Genomic DNA, 15832 nt, shown 5'->3' on the forward strand with positions numbered 1-15832 from the left:
AGACTAGTCCGGGGCACAGACAGACTCATGTTAATCAATCTCAAAAAGACTTGGTTACGAGGCCAGAAAGCCAACTTATTCACAGCACAAACGGTCATCTGTTTAGTGTCCTCTCCGCTTCTCCAGGGATGGCAAACAGATGGCCTCAGGGCCAGACAAACCTGTTACTGAGTGAAACAGGCTGGGGTGAGGGGGTCGGGAAGCAGAACAGAGGGTGCTGGCTCCCGCGAAGGGGTCAGCCGCTGTGCTGACGGGTTGCTGTGCTGACGGCGACGGGTTTAGAAGTGAAATCCTTTGAATTTTAAATGTTGCAGCAAACTCTGTTTTTGAAAACACTGGAGTGTCAAATGAAAAATACGCCTGGGCCTGATTCAGCTGGGGATGGCGGGGCGGGGCGGGGGCGGGGGGGGGCGGTGTCAGTTTACCACCCCTGGCTCAGGCTCATCTTGTCACTGTCCCCTCTGTTCCTCTACGCTGATCACGCCCTCTTCAGATCTCCTCCTATGTCTTTGCCTGACTGATTCTTTCACTGAAGGCTCAGGCCTGGGGTCTATTGTTTCTGACTAACTTTATAGGTGTGTGAAGATTCTTTCTGTTTATTCTGAAGTTTAAGTCGCAGAGACCAACCTTTTTTTCTTCTTTCCAGGTTCTTGAGGCCAGGTGAGGAGTACCACCCAATCGGCCCCAGTCACTACCTCCAGGGCTCAAATAATCTGATCTTTACTCAGCCTGTGAGCAGCCTCATGCACAACCCTGCTCAGAGAGCGTAACTGAGGTACTCAGATCACTCAGGTGCCGGCAGCGCCCGCCCGCCTCCCCGAGTGCTGGAGCTCGCCATCCCCGGATACACAGATGCACTGAAGGGTTCAGTGGCTCCCTGGTGCTTCCACTTGATGAATCTTTATCTCACACCCGCTTTATGCTATGACAGTGCTAGGCACTGGACACACGATGGAGGTTCAAATGACACTCTCTGTCCCCAACTTTGTATGGAATTGTGTGCAGGACATAAAGGTAGTCCCTAATAAATTTCTTATCTGGAGTTAGTGTACATTTTGTCAAGCGAACAGTATTACACTGGCCATCAAGGACCCAGAGTACCTCCCTAAACTGGTGTCTCTCACACTTCAGTGAGCTCGTGAATTACCCAGAGATACTGTTAGAATATGGATTCTGGTTCAGTAGGTCTGGGTGGGGCTCAAGAGTCCATATTTCTAATGAGCGCCCCAGTAAAGCTGAGCTGCAGGCCCATGGACCACACTTGAGTAATAAGGTTCTAAACCAGAGGTTCTCAGAGGGACTGCATGTTAGAATCACCTGGGGGAGCTTTTAAACAATACCAACATGGACCCTACCCTAGACCCAATTAAATCAGAATCTAGGTCCTCACAAAAATATGAATATATATGTATATGAATGCTCATAGCAGCATTCTTCATAATAGCTAAAACAAATGCCCATCAACTGATGAAAGGATAAAAGAAAGTGGTATATCCATACAATGGAACATTATTCAGCCATAAAAGGAAGGAAGTACCTACTGATTCCTGCTACAACATGGAAGAACCTTGAAAAGATTAAGCTAAGTGAAAAGTCAGATATAAAAGGCCACCTATTATATGATTCCATTTGTATAAAATTTCAGAATAGACAAACCTACAGAGACAAAAACATAGCTTAGTAGCTGCCAGGGGCTGGGGGGAGTGGGGAATGGGGAGAGACTGCTTGCGTACTAGGTTTCCTACTGCAGTGATGAAAATGTTCTGGAAGGAGATCACGGTGATGGTGGAAGAACTTTAAGAACATACGAAAACCACTGAATTGTACACTCTAATATCTGCTTAAAGAAACTAATACTTTTGAAAATCCAATTGCCTTAGAGTAATACTTTTGAAAATCCAATTGCCTTAGAGTAATGGTTCTTAAAATTTGACATGCTTTAAAATTACCTGGAGGGCTTGTGAAAATACAGATTGCAGGGCCCCATCCCAGGTCTGGGGCAGGGGCCAAGTTCCCAAGTGATGCTGTTGCTGTTAATCCAGGGATGTGACTTTGAGGACCATGGCCCTAGATCATTCACAATACCAAGGTCACACAAATACTTGAGATGATGAAATCTTTCCTTTCTTAAAGAATGTAAACTACCTGGCTAAATGCCATCAAGTTTCTTTTCTACGTGCTGCATGTATGCATTGAACAAAAAGCACTCCTGTCCACGTTTTGGTGAGTTTAGTAGTGGAAAATCGTTTCAAATAAATATTTACTGACGAATGAGATGTTTGGGTTCTGATCCCATAACTCAGAAATTGAGCTTGACAAAAGCTTCCTGAGAAAAGAAAATCCGCTTTCACAACAGCTGAGTTTGGGTCCTTGCTCACATTAGTGAACTCTAGAGATAATCATGGATTATTACGGATTCCACATAACCCACTGAGCCTTGCAAATGGCTGCAGGTTCAGATACTCATTTTTTAATATAATAGCCACCAAAATAATAAGAATAATGCATTTTCCTTCAGTCTCACCCCTCCCTGCATGAAAGAATTAAGCAACAAAAACACAGGAGGATCTGGGGCATACATTATTATGCCCCCATTAGTGATACGCTTCTCTATCTAACATGAATTGAAAGGCGGTTCTTACTAAAAAATTTAAAACCAACATGCTCTTATTACATTCAATTGTATATGGCATTTACAAATGCCTCAGAAATCTAAAGGATTGTAAGGTGACTGTGTAAATGGAGAGATAAAAGAAGGATTAAAAAAATATCCTTTTTGGTGAGTATTTTTGTTGTTTTGCTCTTTTAAAACCGCTTTTTTCTCAATGTTTCTTTACCCCTTAGCCTGGTCATGAATGTGATCTTAGCTTCTCATTTATTAAATTCTTAAATTTTAGATTAATCTTATGATAAAATAACATCAAACAATAAAAACTAAATTCTTTCAAGATAGGGTTTAAATCATAAGTACCTGAGTCATTCCACAGTTTGTAGATCCCTTTTGAATTCTAAGGACTGTGTTGACTCAGAAAAACCCATTTCTACCTGTATTGCCTTAATTTCCTTTGGAGACATAAAAATGTTTGCAATGTCGCACAATTCATACCTTAGTTATTCAGACAAATGCAGGGAAGGGCTAGCAAATTTAATTGAGAGGGATTTAACTAAAACTTTGTACCCTTTTACTTTCAAATGGGACTTTTCTCAACAAAACCAACAAAAGACCCATCCTTAATTTATATTGTGACACATTCAATTTCTATCCTCTGGTCCAGGTCTTAAAGAAAACAAGTGACAAAAGTGAGCTATATTGGCCCCTGATGAAATAATGCCTGGCATTAGTATCTGATTTGATCTTCCTAATTACAGTGCTAGCACCCAGAGGGTAGGACAAATATCTTTATTTATTTATTTAGGTGGCTTATACAGCCCTTGCAGACAGCAGGAACTGAGGAAGTACTGAACAAATAAATGAATAAATTTTTCAAGCCAAAAGCAGGCCGAAGCCACATACCATTTGATTCCATTTATATGAAATGTCCAAAACGGGTAAATCCGTAGAGATAGAAAGTAGATGAGTGGTTTCCAGGGTCTGGGGGATGGGAGAGTGGGTAGTGACTGCTAATGGGTACAGGCTTTCGTTTTGGGGTGATAAGAAATGTTCTGGAACTAGATAATGGTGATGGTTGCCTTACATTGTGAATGTACTTAATGCTCCAGAACTGTACACTTTGAAACGGTGAAAAAAAATTTGTTACGTGAATTTTACCTTAATTTAAAAGCAGGCCAGATTGCAAAACACCAACCACTACTTACAATGTCCATCATCTCCTTTCCCACGCATACCCTGCCCCGCCCCCAAGCACAAACCTCCGCCAACAGCCGTGCACAAATTACTAACAGAGAATGGCTCCCTTCCAACATCACCTTGTGTCACTATGGTGGAGCTTTACCAGACCCTCGTGGATAACGAGAGAGCACAGTACCCTAGAACCCAGCACGTGACTCTGCACATGATGATCAGAGTCAACTGCCTTGGCTTCTCTGCTGCCTTCGGACCCACGCAGATTATGCTGAGAGATGACTAGACACAATGACTTTTTTCGGTCACCAGATCAGAGGCTCATTAAGAGCTAAGCACACATGGGCTCATCTCCATCCACCGAGTTGGCCCTCTCGGGACCCTGCTCAGTGGCATTGGCCAAGGCTGATCACGGAAGCCAAACACCCAGAAGGTGGACTATTTGCACGTGGCCCTGGCCCGAGAACCAGAAAATGCAGAGAGTTGGGCTGAGAAGAGTCTACAAGGAGAGGGAAGCCGGCTCCGCGGTCGGTCATTTAGCAAGCGGAATGTGGGATGACAAAACAGTTCATCATTCTGTCAAGGGATCTTTTCCCTTCAGAAAAGCTTAGATCCAAAAGACAGGTCCCAGGGGCTGCACTAGCTATGAATTTGCCCATATCCTAAACGCAGTCATCTTCTATTTATTTTTAGCATCCCACTGTCAGGTGTTTTCAGAGAGCACCTCCTCCTTAAACCCACTGCTTTTTTGTGCAGTTAATTACACTCCCAATGACAACGGTTTGAAAAGTCCCAAGACAATTAAGTGTAAGAGAAACATTCCAAGCCAAATGCTGAGCTGAGCGCCTGCTTGGTGGAGACACTCCGCTCTAGACAAGAGTAAAACTCAGAGGCCCTGGCTGTTTCAAGGGGCACGTTAAACATACAAACAAACAAAAAAATACCTGGTGAGCTCTTCTTTAATCTTCAAGGGTTCGTGTGGGTAGAATTTCACTCTAAAGCACATGGTGTATGGTGGATGAGCTGAAACGTCATAAAGAAAAAGCATGAGAAAAGCAGCAAAAGACCATGGACTCAAACACACACAGGAGAGTCAGCCATGAAGCCTTCCAGCCTAGCCTGGGGGGAGGGGCAGGGGGATTTTCTGAAAGAACAGATATTACGCTCAAGAAAACGAAGCAACAGTGACAACAAAACTCAATGGAAATGCTTGACAAGACACCTAAAGCAAACTCAGGATACAGGCAATCTAGTCAGTCAGCACGGCTTCCCATGTCATGGCTCTTTCCTTCTCTCCAGGTCACAGATTCAAATAACATTTTCTCTTCCATTCTTCCCACTCTCTTCTGACAGATAAACTGTTCGTAAGTACCACTCAGGTTTTTGGCCTAGTGAAATATTTTTTTAGCCTGTGAGGTGGAAAAATGTCACTGCACTTGACTAGTTTCCCCAAAGTGATGGTGCCGTTGACCTAAAATCAGGATTTTAAAAATGGAGTCGCCATGCACCGATCCTACTTCGTATAATTTTAGGATCATTTTAGTGTTATCTATCAATGAGGCAGTTGCTTGCATGAAAAGAAACACTTTTATAACTTCCTGCTTTGTCTAAATCAGGATAGCATTATGCAGGCTGAAATTCTGGTTGAGGTTCATTGATTCTGGAATGTTCTAATTGCATTAAAACTTCCAGAACTCAATAGCCAGCCAAGGGCATTCTACAGGATTTCTTTTAATTATAAGACCACTGTTGCCTTGCAATATTAACCTAATAAATGCACACAAGTGCAGTAAGATGCATTCAGATTTCAGTTAGTATATAAAACGAGCATCTTAAAATCAAAGAAATACGAATGGTTAGTAGTAGTATTCTATCGATCTGACACACCCACTCATTATTTGTCTCTGTATCAGTATGCTGCTTGGGATCAGCTCTGAGACTACATCCAAATGTGAATATGAAACAGCACCCTATTCTGTCTCAAATCTTCTTTCATAATCAGCAGGGGTTAAATCACCAGCCAATTCTACAACATCTGGGGCTATTCTGGATGTAGACAAATCCTTTATGTAGAAAGAACTATTGGCATCAAAAATGAATGTATAATGAGGATAATTTAATATGAAAAACAATTATCTAAAATAGTTTGAGAGAAAGTATTCAAATCCCAGAAAAACATAGCAGCATCTTACTGGATATTTCAGCAGAGAAAAACTGATGAAAAATACCCATACAGGGGCTTCCCTGGTGGTGCAGTGGTTGAGAGTCCGCCTGCCGATGCAGGGGACAAGGGTTCGTGCCCCGGTCTGGGAAGCTCCCACATGCTGCAGAGCGGCTGGACCCGTGGGCCATGGCCGCTGAGCCTGCGCATCCGGAGCCTGTGCTCCACAACGGGAGAGGCCACAGCAGTGGGAGGCCCGCGTACCGCAAAAACAAAACAAAACAAAACAAACACACACACACACACACACACACACACACACGTCAGAACCCTCCACTCAATGCTCCACTTCCCCACCAGAAACTAGCAAATTTCTTAACTGAGTTGGGTGCTCCTAACCTGACCCTGTGTTCCCTAGATTTAAGAAAGGGAACATTTTTCTGGAGCACTAGGAGAAAATGGACACCTCTTATACAGCAAAGAAACAATGAAGAAAAATACAAATGATTCTTAAGTCATTCATCTTTCACGATATCTAGAAACTCAATTTTGATTCAAAATATTTTATCTTTATACATTCCCCAGATTTCTTTCAACTGTTTAAATCATCATCTCAAAAGAATGAAAACTAATATTTTTTTATTATAAAACCTCTGGAGTGTCCTTAATAGAAACGTTGAGACAGTTTTTATAAGAGCAACAGAGTAAAAAAAAAGAAAATAGCATAAAAGTGAAAGACTTTTTCTCCTTTCTTTCTTTCTTTCTTTCTTTCTCTTTCTTCCTTCTTTTATTAAAGTCCTCAAAAGTAAGACTTGTTTAAGCACAACCAATGAAGCTAGATAGACAGATGATAGATAGATGATAGGTAGATAGATGGATATTGATAGACAGACAGATGGATGAGCTGTCCCCTCTCACTTTCCTTCACTTTGTCTCTATTCCTGCCCCTTCTGTCCCTCAGGTCCCCACCCCACCCCAAACTCTCCAACTACTGTTAACAACCACTTCATCTCTATGCTTCCCCACTTTTGCCATCCTCACACAAACTATATGCCAACATGATTACATACGTAATACTTAAAATATAATTTATTCTCACAAAACAAGATCATACTATGTATGGAATATGTTTCTCTTGCTTTTCTCATTTAACTCTCTAGCCTGCCCATTCATCTTGGGCAGTAGATACAGATCTAACTCATTGTCCATAATGACTGCATAATGGTTCATATAATACATTAGAATTTACTCAACTATTCTTTTTTAATCATCATTCAGGTTGTTCCCACATTACAATACAAGCAATTCTATCATGTATATAATATATATATTATATATAATAATAATGTATATTATATATATCATTAAATGCATGTATTTTTATTCCATGTATTGTTAACTATTTCATATATTATTAAATATATATATTTTAATAGAGACTCTGAATATTTGAATTTGGGGGAATAAAATCATCTGACCGAAGGCAAACAGAGGAAAGGAGGATCACAGAAGCAGACCCAAATGAGAGCTGTCATTTTCTCTTCTACCTGGTCAGCATATCTGCTCGCCATGCCCTAGGCTGGCTTCAATAGGAATCTGGGCTCATCGGATAGGATACAAATTAGGACTTGCATTCCTCCTAAGGGATCAAGCAGTGAGGCTCAGAGGTGGCTCCCCAGGCGGCCACCTTTGAATACCCTGACTGTAGGAAGTCCTATCACCCAGCCATCCTTGTTCCAAGACCTGAGGCTCCAGAATGATCTAATGCTTCTCCCACATGGAGAGCCCTTCCACCATCTGAAGACAGAGCTTACGGTGTTTCTGAGTCTTCTCTAAAATAAACATCCCCAGTTCTTTTAACTGTTCCTCATATGAAACAGTTTTGAGTGCCCTCACCCTGGGTGTATTCTTCCCTCCTCTGTGTTTCCTCAAGCACAGCGCTCCAGGGGTTGCCAGAGCTGCTCGGGTGAGGGGACCATCCCCGGCCTCGCTTTGGACATAACTGTTGCTCACCCTCAACAGTCTCATCTCAATGTTGACTCACTCTGAATCTACAAAAGACCAACAGCTGGAATTCTTTTCATATATGCTATTGCTAAGCCATACAGAAAAAAGTCATTAAGCATCTTGCCATTTGCTAGGATGTGATCATGGAAGAAACTAATACAAGGTACTAATGATATGCTCACCAATAGACCCCTCATCAGAGAAGGGATGCGAGCAGGTAGCAGAAAAATCAGGAGGCAGCACTTTTCAAGTCTGAAATTTTCTACCCATTTTCTTCCACCATCATATATACGCCTACTGTTGTCTCATATTGATCCAGCATCACTGACACTAAGGAATGCTTCTTCACAGGGTTGGAAGAGGCTGAAAAGATAAATAATTTCCCCCAAAAATGTTGATCTAGTTATAGATGACAAGATTTATGAGGGAATGAGCCTATATATCTTGTTCAGCTTTCTATCCCCAGAGCTAATTATTGATAAAAGATCGACTCTCTGCCTGTCTGGCTGAATGAATGAATGATGATGTCCAATCTCTGAGGCAGATGTCAAGGCGAACAGCCAGGCGTTGCCATAACATTCATCCCATCAAAATACTAGTCTAGAAGGTCTACCATCTGAATCACTATAGCACTTTCTAGGATTTATATTTTGAAAATCTCAGGTCCTACAATTCAGCCTCTGCCCTTCAACATCTGGAACAAATTCAGGGACTCTGGAGTTGGTTCGAATAGCTACATCTAGTGGAAGGATTAATTAATTCAATTAACAAAAATTTTGAGTACCTACTAGGTATCAGGCCCAGGTTTAGATATAAATATAAGCAATTCTGTCTTCAGGGAGGACACATTCTAGTGGGGTAAACAGGTATAAAATCAAAATAAATAAGCAAAATATATAGGATGTTGAAGGTCATAAATGCTATGAAGGAGAATAAAGGATTTAAGGGATGAGGGAAGACCACCCCCACCCATTCCCTTTTTCTCATCTCCACGCAACCAAAGCCACAAATGTAAGTGAAATTCTCTTTACTACCTTCTAGAAAAATAAACAAGGGGAGAAATACAACTATTTAAAAATTTTAATCATTAAACGCCCCCCCCCCACCATGTGTGTTGGCAGTGGTTTGGGGTCAAAACACCAGCTGTGTAAATTCTGGAAAAGGAGCTTTCCCGGGCTCCAGGTGACAGCCGGCATGTGCTCCCCGGTATGAGTCTGAGGTCGAAATCCTCTTTTGGAGATGAGCCTACCCCTTCTCCTAGCAGCTCAATGTCTCTACCATTCCAGCTCCCATGCTTTTTATTCTTAAGCTACAGGGAAAGAGGAAGGAAGCAAAGGATGCCTCTCACCTGTGCCAAATATTTGGGGCAGAATCAGAGTTGGAAATGTCTGATGAAGGAGCTATCTGCAGAGCAGGAAACACCTGGCATGGAGGTAACACGCAGGCAATAAAGCCCACACTCTGCTCAGGGCCCTTCCCTGACGGTGTCATCATGAAGAGCCACTATGTGGCTTTACTAGATTGGGCAGCATTGTCACCCCACGGGGAGGCAACACCATAGTTCATTTCTCCTGTAGTACTAAGGCTTTGGCATCAGTGATAGAAGCACACGGGGAGGTGGGAACCCCAAATCCCCCAGGGTATGAGTGCCCAAACTTCAAAAGGGACTTCAGACAGTGACCTTGAACAAGACACTTAACTTCTCTGTTTCCTGCTTTGGAAGAGGGTACAGCACCGGGGTTCTCGTCGACCTCCCCAGGGGTGTTCGGACAGATCCAGTGGGCTCTTGGTACATGCACACGGCACAATATCCCAACAAACAAAAGTTCACATTTAGGTAAACACTCCTACTAGAAGAAGAGAAGGAAACGGGAGGTTGGAAATGGGAGGGAAGAGATGGAGAAGACTGAATTGTACTTAAGTCAACAGCTAAAAAAGCATTACTCAGCCATGCATGTAACATTGAGAACACGGGGAGAGGAATAGCCGTTTATAAAGCAGAAACAGACTTCCTCATCTCCACTTTGAAACCTTGCCCAGAAATGGGAATGGGGATAAGAAATGATTAGGTGAGCAGGCTCCCTGGTGAAAATGAAAAAAAATGACTTTCTATTTTTAATCGACAACCATCCTCAAACGTTTGTAAAAACAAATCTCATTTTTTTGTGTGTTTGTTTTTGCTAGTGAAACATCCCTTAGCAGCTTTCCTTAAAATGCAGTGGTCTTTCTCCAATCACCATAAAGAACAATAGAAAAACAAAAAACGTAACTTTGGGAATATACACATAAACTCATGATCTTTCTCATACACATTCTGGTTGACAGCTATGAAAAACCTTCACAAACTCCTTCAAACAGTAGTTAAGGCATAGAGCCCATGGCTCTGGCAGGCAGATGTTAGGGCAATACCCACACCTGGAATGTGTCTCTCTTACGACTCCCTCCTCTGGGACTCTATTGGGCAAAAAAAAAAAAAAAAAAAAAAATGTGACCAATTGTCAGACTCTTTCAGACTCTGGAGAAATATTTCAAAGGGTTTGGTTGCAGAAAGGACCCCTAACACCCCACAAATAAAAGGCTTACATTCCAAAGGACTCCAAGTAGGCGTCAGGGGTTCCTGGCCCGTTCAGAACAACTGACACCTTTTTATTCCCAACCACTGTCCCTCGCAGCTCCTTCCAGGGCTTTTAGAGTGAGAGCTGAGGACCACACCCCACCTCTCCGTTGGGCAGCAGCACTCACAGGGATGCTGATGAGCGGCGCTCCGTGATGAAACAGCCCAGGAGCACACACTCTTTCTGCGCATGTGCAAAACGACAGCGCCGAAAGGGCAAAGCATTACTCACTCACTCGTTTACCGAACTATAACTCTTGGGATATGATCAAATAAGCCAGCCACAGAGAACTGCTCTCTTAACGACTGCTCTCTTCTAGTTGGAAGTGATTATTATCATTCAGCAACAACTGTTACTATCATCATCAACAGCAGGGATAATCCCTCCATCCCTCTTCTACTGAAATGACAAGCAGCAGCCTCCTAGATGTTACTGGTACCGCATCTCCTCTACTTCTAAAGCAGGGATTTTTAAAAAAATTTATTTAATTCATCCTCCTCCTGTTATAGCTCTCTTTTATGCTTTAATCATACACATGGGCATGCCCACATACACACACACGTGCACAGAAGGAAGTCACACTCTAAGAACTCTGTTAGAGGATACTGGAGTGCTGAGAAGCTCCCTCACAAATACTTGTTCTTGGAATTCTCTGACTGTCTCAGCTGCTCCAGAGAAGCTTTGATATCCAACATGTTTAATCTCAAGTTCACCATGTGGACAAATGGCTACAGACAAACTTAAAACTCTCAGCTTACATTTCTTCATCTGTAAGATGGGGATAATAATGCAACCAGCCACCTAAAGTAGGGATCTGCAAAATTTCTCTATAAGGGGTAAGACAGTAAATATTTTTCACTTTGCAGGCCTCAAGGTCGCTATCTCAACTACTCCCCTCAGTTGTAGCATGAAAGCAACCTCAGACAAGATGTAAACAAATGGCGTGATGTGTTCCAATAAAACACGGAAATCTGAATTTCATGTACTCCTCATATGGCACAAAATATCATCTTTTCTTTTTTTCTTCCAACCATTTAAAAATATGGAACCTATTCCCAGCCTGTGGCCTTACAAAACCAGACAGCAGGTGGGGTCTGACCCAGGGGCCCTGTTACAGACACCACTATGAGAATGGCACGAGTTAATAACGCTGAGCACTCAGCAGGCTGCCTGAGACCTTCACGCTAAACCCATAGGAGTTATTACTACTCTAGAGGTTGAAGAAGAAATCGACATGGATGAGGCAGAGCCCTTCAACTTGACCTAAGTCCTATATGTTGGTTCAAAGGGTGAGAGGGGGACTGTCATTCTTCAGGAAGGAGTGGAGATGGAATACACATGAAATAGGTGCACATATGAAGAGCTATTTGGCAGTCCTGCTTCTAAAGAAGAGCTTTGCTGCCTGGGACTAGGGTGCAGTGACCTGAGAGTTTCAGCCAAAAAAAAGTTAGCAAAAGTACATGAAATAACTTAAGGCAAGAGATCCAGGTGCCTGCTTGCTACAGATGTTGTGTAACTAACTGGTCCCTCAGGAGTTATGCTGGTTGGCATAAATCAACTCGTAATAATAATAATAATAATTATAACAGCCAAATGCAATTACTTATGTAACTTGGTACTGAGATTTTTTACTACAAAACTGCATCTAGAAATGAGGCATTATAAAGTATTTCCAAACAAAGGGAGACAGATATGAATAGAGCTTTCCTAACCTGGTTGACCCCCATTTGAAACACCTCTAGTACTGACATACCAAGCATGGAATCTCTTGGCCAATCATGGTTATCATTCAGACTTTTATGCTGCTAACACACTTGTAGTTTTGAATCACGTGGTCCGTTATGAAACAACATGGGCACTCCTGAAGGAAGAAGGAAGCCCTGAAAGTATCTCCCCGGTGACATAAGGGCTTCTGCTGGAGGACGTTCCTTTTCCTCTGCTTTTTCCACCACTCCTGCCACATTCCCTCCTCCCCACAAGGAGTGCTGGGTCCTCCCCGAAGCCCACCATTGTACCCAATCAAAATGAAATCAATGTCACCACCAACCACATCATAAGGATAAGGTTAAAAATTAGAAATCTGTGGCTTATTAAATGTACACATCATTTAGAATTGCACATTATAAAATTAAGGGTTTTTGTCATTACTTTTGTTATCATTATTTCTATCCATGTTGGAAAATAAAGAGCACAATGTGGAAATTATTTATAGGCCCAAACTGCACGGACTTTTTTTTTTTTTTTTTTTTTTTGGTACGTGGGCCTCTCACTGTTGTGGCCTCTCCCGTTGCGGAGCACAGGCTCTGGACACGCAGGCTCAGCGGCCATGGCTCACGGGCCCAGCTGCTCCGCGGCATGTGGGATCCTCCCGAACCAGGACATGAACCCGTGTCCCCTGCATCGGCAGGCGGACTCTCAACCACTGCGCCACCAGGGAAGCCCAGCACAGACTTTTTGAAAGAAGGATCAAAAATGGAAATTTTGGATGAAATAGTTGAACCTGGGAGAAAAAGAGAAAGTTGGCCAACCGTACTGAGCTGTGACTAGAATAAAAGAAACCTGCTCCCAAGGCTGGAAAGAAGAAAACTGGAAAGAGCAAAACCAGCCAAGACTATTCCACAGCGACTGGGAACTTAGTGTCACGTACTTGATTATGCAATGCGTTTTGTTCAGATGTGTGTGTTTTGCTTTGTTTTAAAGAACATAGCAGTTTAAATTCTTCTGCCTGCTCCCTAAAGGAAGTATTTTGCTTCTAGTCAACAAGCAATTATTATGAACTGATCACATGCCTAGCCTTGTAGTAAGCCATGGACCAGGTAAAGAAATCTTCCAAACTAAATACTGGGGAACTGATTAGATGAGCATGTATATACACATGAGGGCAATGGGACAGGCTGCCCCAATAGGTCTAGAGCTGGGGTTACTGAGACTATGGGTGTTTGGAGAAGTAAAATGTGTGAAGGTTTACTGTCAGAAGCATATGGTCAAGTTCAGCAAAGAAGAACACATACCCAGGGCTTCCCTGGTGGTGCAGTGGTTGAGAGTCCGCCTGCCGATGCAGGGGACACAGGTTCGTGCCCCGGTCCGGGAAGATCCCACATGCCGCGGAGCAGCGGGGCCCGTGAGCCATGGCCGCTGAGCCTGTGTGTCCAGAGCCTGTGCTCCGCAACGGGAGAGGCCACAACAGTGAGAGGCCCGCGTACCGCAAAAAAAAAAAAAAAAAAAAAAGAACACATACACAAAGGAGGAAAAATGAGCCACAAAACAAAAGCATGAAGGTCACCCAAAGAGTAAATAAGAAGGCTGAAAGATGTGGGAAATCTAAATTGGGGTGCTCCGTGCAGTGAGCTGGGTAGTGTCCCCCCACATTTCATATCCACCTGAAATCTCCGAATGTGACACTGTTTGGAAACAAGGTCTTTGAAGATGTAATTAATTAAGATGAGGTCATACTGCATTAGGGTGAGCCCTAAATCCAATGACTGATACCTTTAGAAGAGAAAGGAGAGGGAAACTTGGACACAGACACAGAGAAACACAGGGAGAAGGCAATGTGCAAGTGGAGGCAGACACTGGGGTGATGCAGCTACAAGCTGAGGAAGGAATGCCAAGACTGCCCAGCAACGAGCAAGAGCTAGAAGAGCCTTCAGAGGGAGCAGGGCCCTGTTGACATCTTGATTTCGACTTCTAAGCCTCCAGAACTGTGGGAGAAGAAATTTCTATTGTTTTAAGCCAGCCAGTGTATGGTAGTTTGTTACGGCAGCCTTCGGAACGAATAATACTCAGCACAGGGAATAACTGGAAGGACAGAACTGGGAGTCAGGCATCAACTGTCCTCATGAATGGGTATGGACCTGTGGCTGTTCTCCTGTTCCTGACACCAGAGCAAAGTCTATGCTCCTGGTATTCTCTGCCTGTGCTACAGAGGAATATATGCTCCCTACTGACAAAATCATTCAGCAGCTAGGGACCTATTCATTAGGTTAGCCCCCAGCACTACGGAAAAGCTAAGGAATGCTACATAAACATGAATTTTCATAAATATTCCCAGAGACACAAATTACATGCCGTCTCAGGCTTCCATGAAAGACCACTGTAACTTAGGGGAGGGAGCACAAAAGACAACAGCCAGCAACTTGACTCAAGATTGCTCTTAGGGCTGAATCAAATCCATGTGTTACACAGAGGATGGGGGTCTTCCCCACCTTGATTTGCATGCAGAAGCCATTTCCAAGAACCCCTGTCCCTTCACAGAGCTTGGCAGCAGCATCGTACCTGATAAATAGAGCAAGAATAAGATCTTAACAGCTCTGGTGGGCTAATCAGGCACCAGCCAGGATTAAGCAGAGAGCCTCTTCAGAAGACTAAATGGGCTTTCTTTCATCTAGGTCTCTATTTCTATTGTACATGCTTAATGCACTTTGATTCCTTTTCTTCCTCTCTACCTTTATTCCTTTCTTGACTTTTGCATAAAGCTTCCTCTTATTTTCTCTTTTTTATTACCAAGTGATACATGAATATATTCTCACTGTAAGAGATCTGAGTAAAATATAACTATATGTAAGAAAATATGAGGACCTCACTTCTCTCTACCTCATTCTCTTCCCCAGTGGTAACCACAGTCAGTATATATCTTTTCAGTCCTTCTTCCATGCACTTACATATTCATGTAATATAATAACCTTTTTATTTTCATATAAATGGATCATTTTATATGTGGAATTTTACTTGCTTTTTAAACTCTACTATATATCTAAAAACTATTTTGATGTCAATAATATATGTCTGTTTCATTCCTTTAAATGACTACATGTACTCCACATAATTTATTTAGCCTTACCAAAGTTTCTAGGCTTTTTATTGCTCCAATTCTCAGTTTTACAAGCAATACTGCAGTGGACATCCTTGCACATATACCTATTACAGAATCAACTTTGCTTTCAATAGATTCACAGAAGTGACATTGGATCAAAAGAGATAGGCATTTTTAATCTTGAAAGGTACGGCCAAATTTCCCTCCCAAATGGCGTTACCAGTTTTATACATTCCCACCAGAAGTGTTACCCTCATCCACAGCAACTAGATATTATCAATATTTAGAATTTTCTCAGAATAATAAACAAAAATATCTTGTTTTAATTTGCATTTTTCTTGTTACTAATGATGTTGAGCATCTGTTTATGAGTTTATTGGCCATTGATTTTTATTCCTTCTACGTGTTTTTTTTACATTTTTCTATTGAGTTGT

General features: G+C 42.4%; 1 protein-coding gene across 7 annotated transcripts in view; it reads right to left on the bottom strand.

Annotated features, from left to right (window-relative positions):
* FRMD3 (FERM domain containing 3) overlaps positions 1 to 15832 on the bottom strand; it is a 314195-nt gene that overhangs the window by 107931 nt on the left and 190432 nt on the right. For 5 of the 7 annotated variants that reach the window (XM_060301068.2, XM_060301071.2, XM_030832772.3 and 2 more), the window contains exon 4: positions 4747 to 4825. The exons of 1 other annotated variant lie outside the window; for it this stretch is intronic. In XM_060301068.2, the coding sequence (XP_060157051.1) occupies positions 4747 to 4825 (79 nt within the window). Of the gene's footprint in view, positions 1 to 4746; positions 4826 to 8152; positions 8983 to 15832 lie in introns of those variants that run through there. One more of the 7 variants, XM_060301069.2, reaches the window with a different exon arrangement.

This window comes from Globicephala melas, chromosome 6, assembly GCF_963455315.2.
Source record: "Globicephala melas chromosome 6, mGloMel1.2, whole genome shotgun sequence".
Taxonomy (NCBI): domain Eukaryota; kingdom Metazoa; phylum Chordata; class Mammalia; order Artiodactyla; family Delphinidae; genus Globicephala; species Globicephala melas.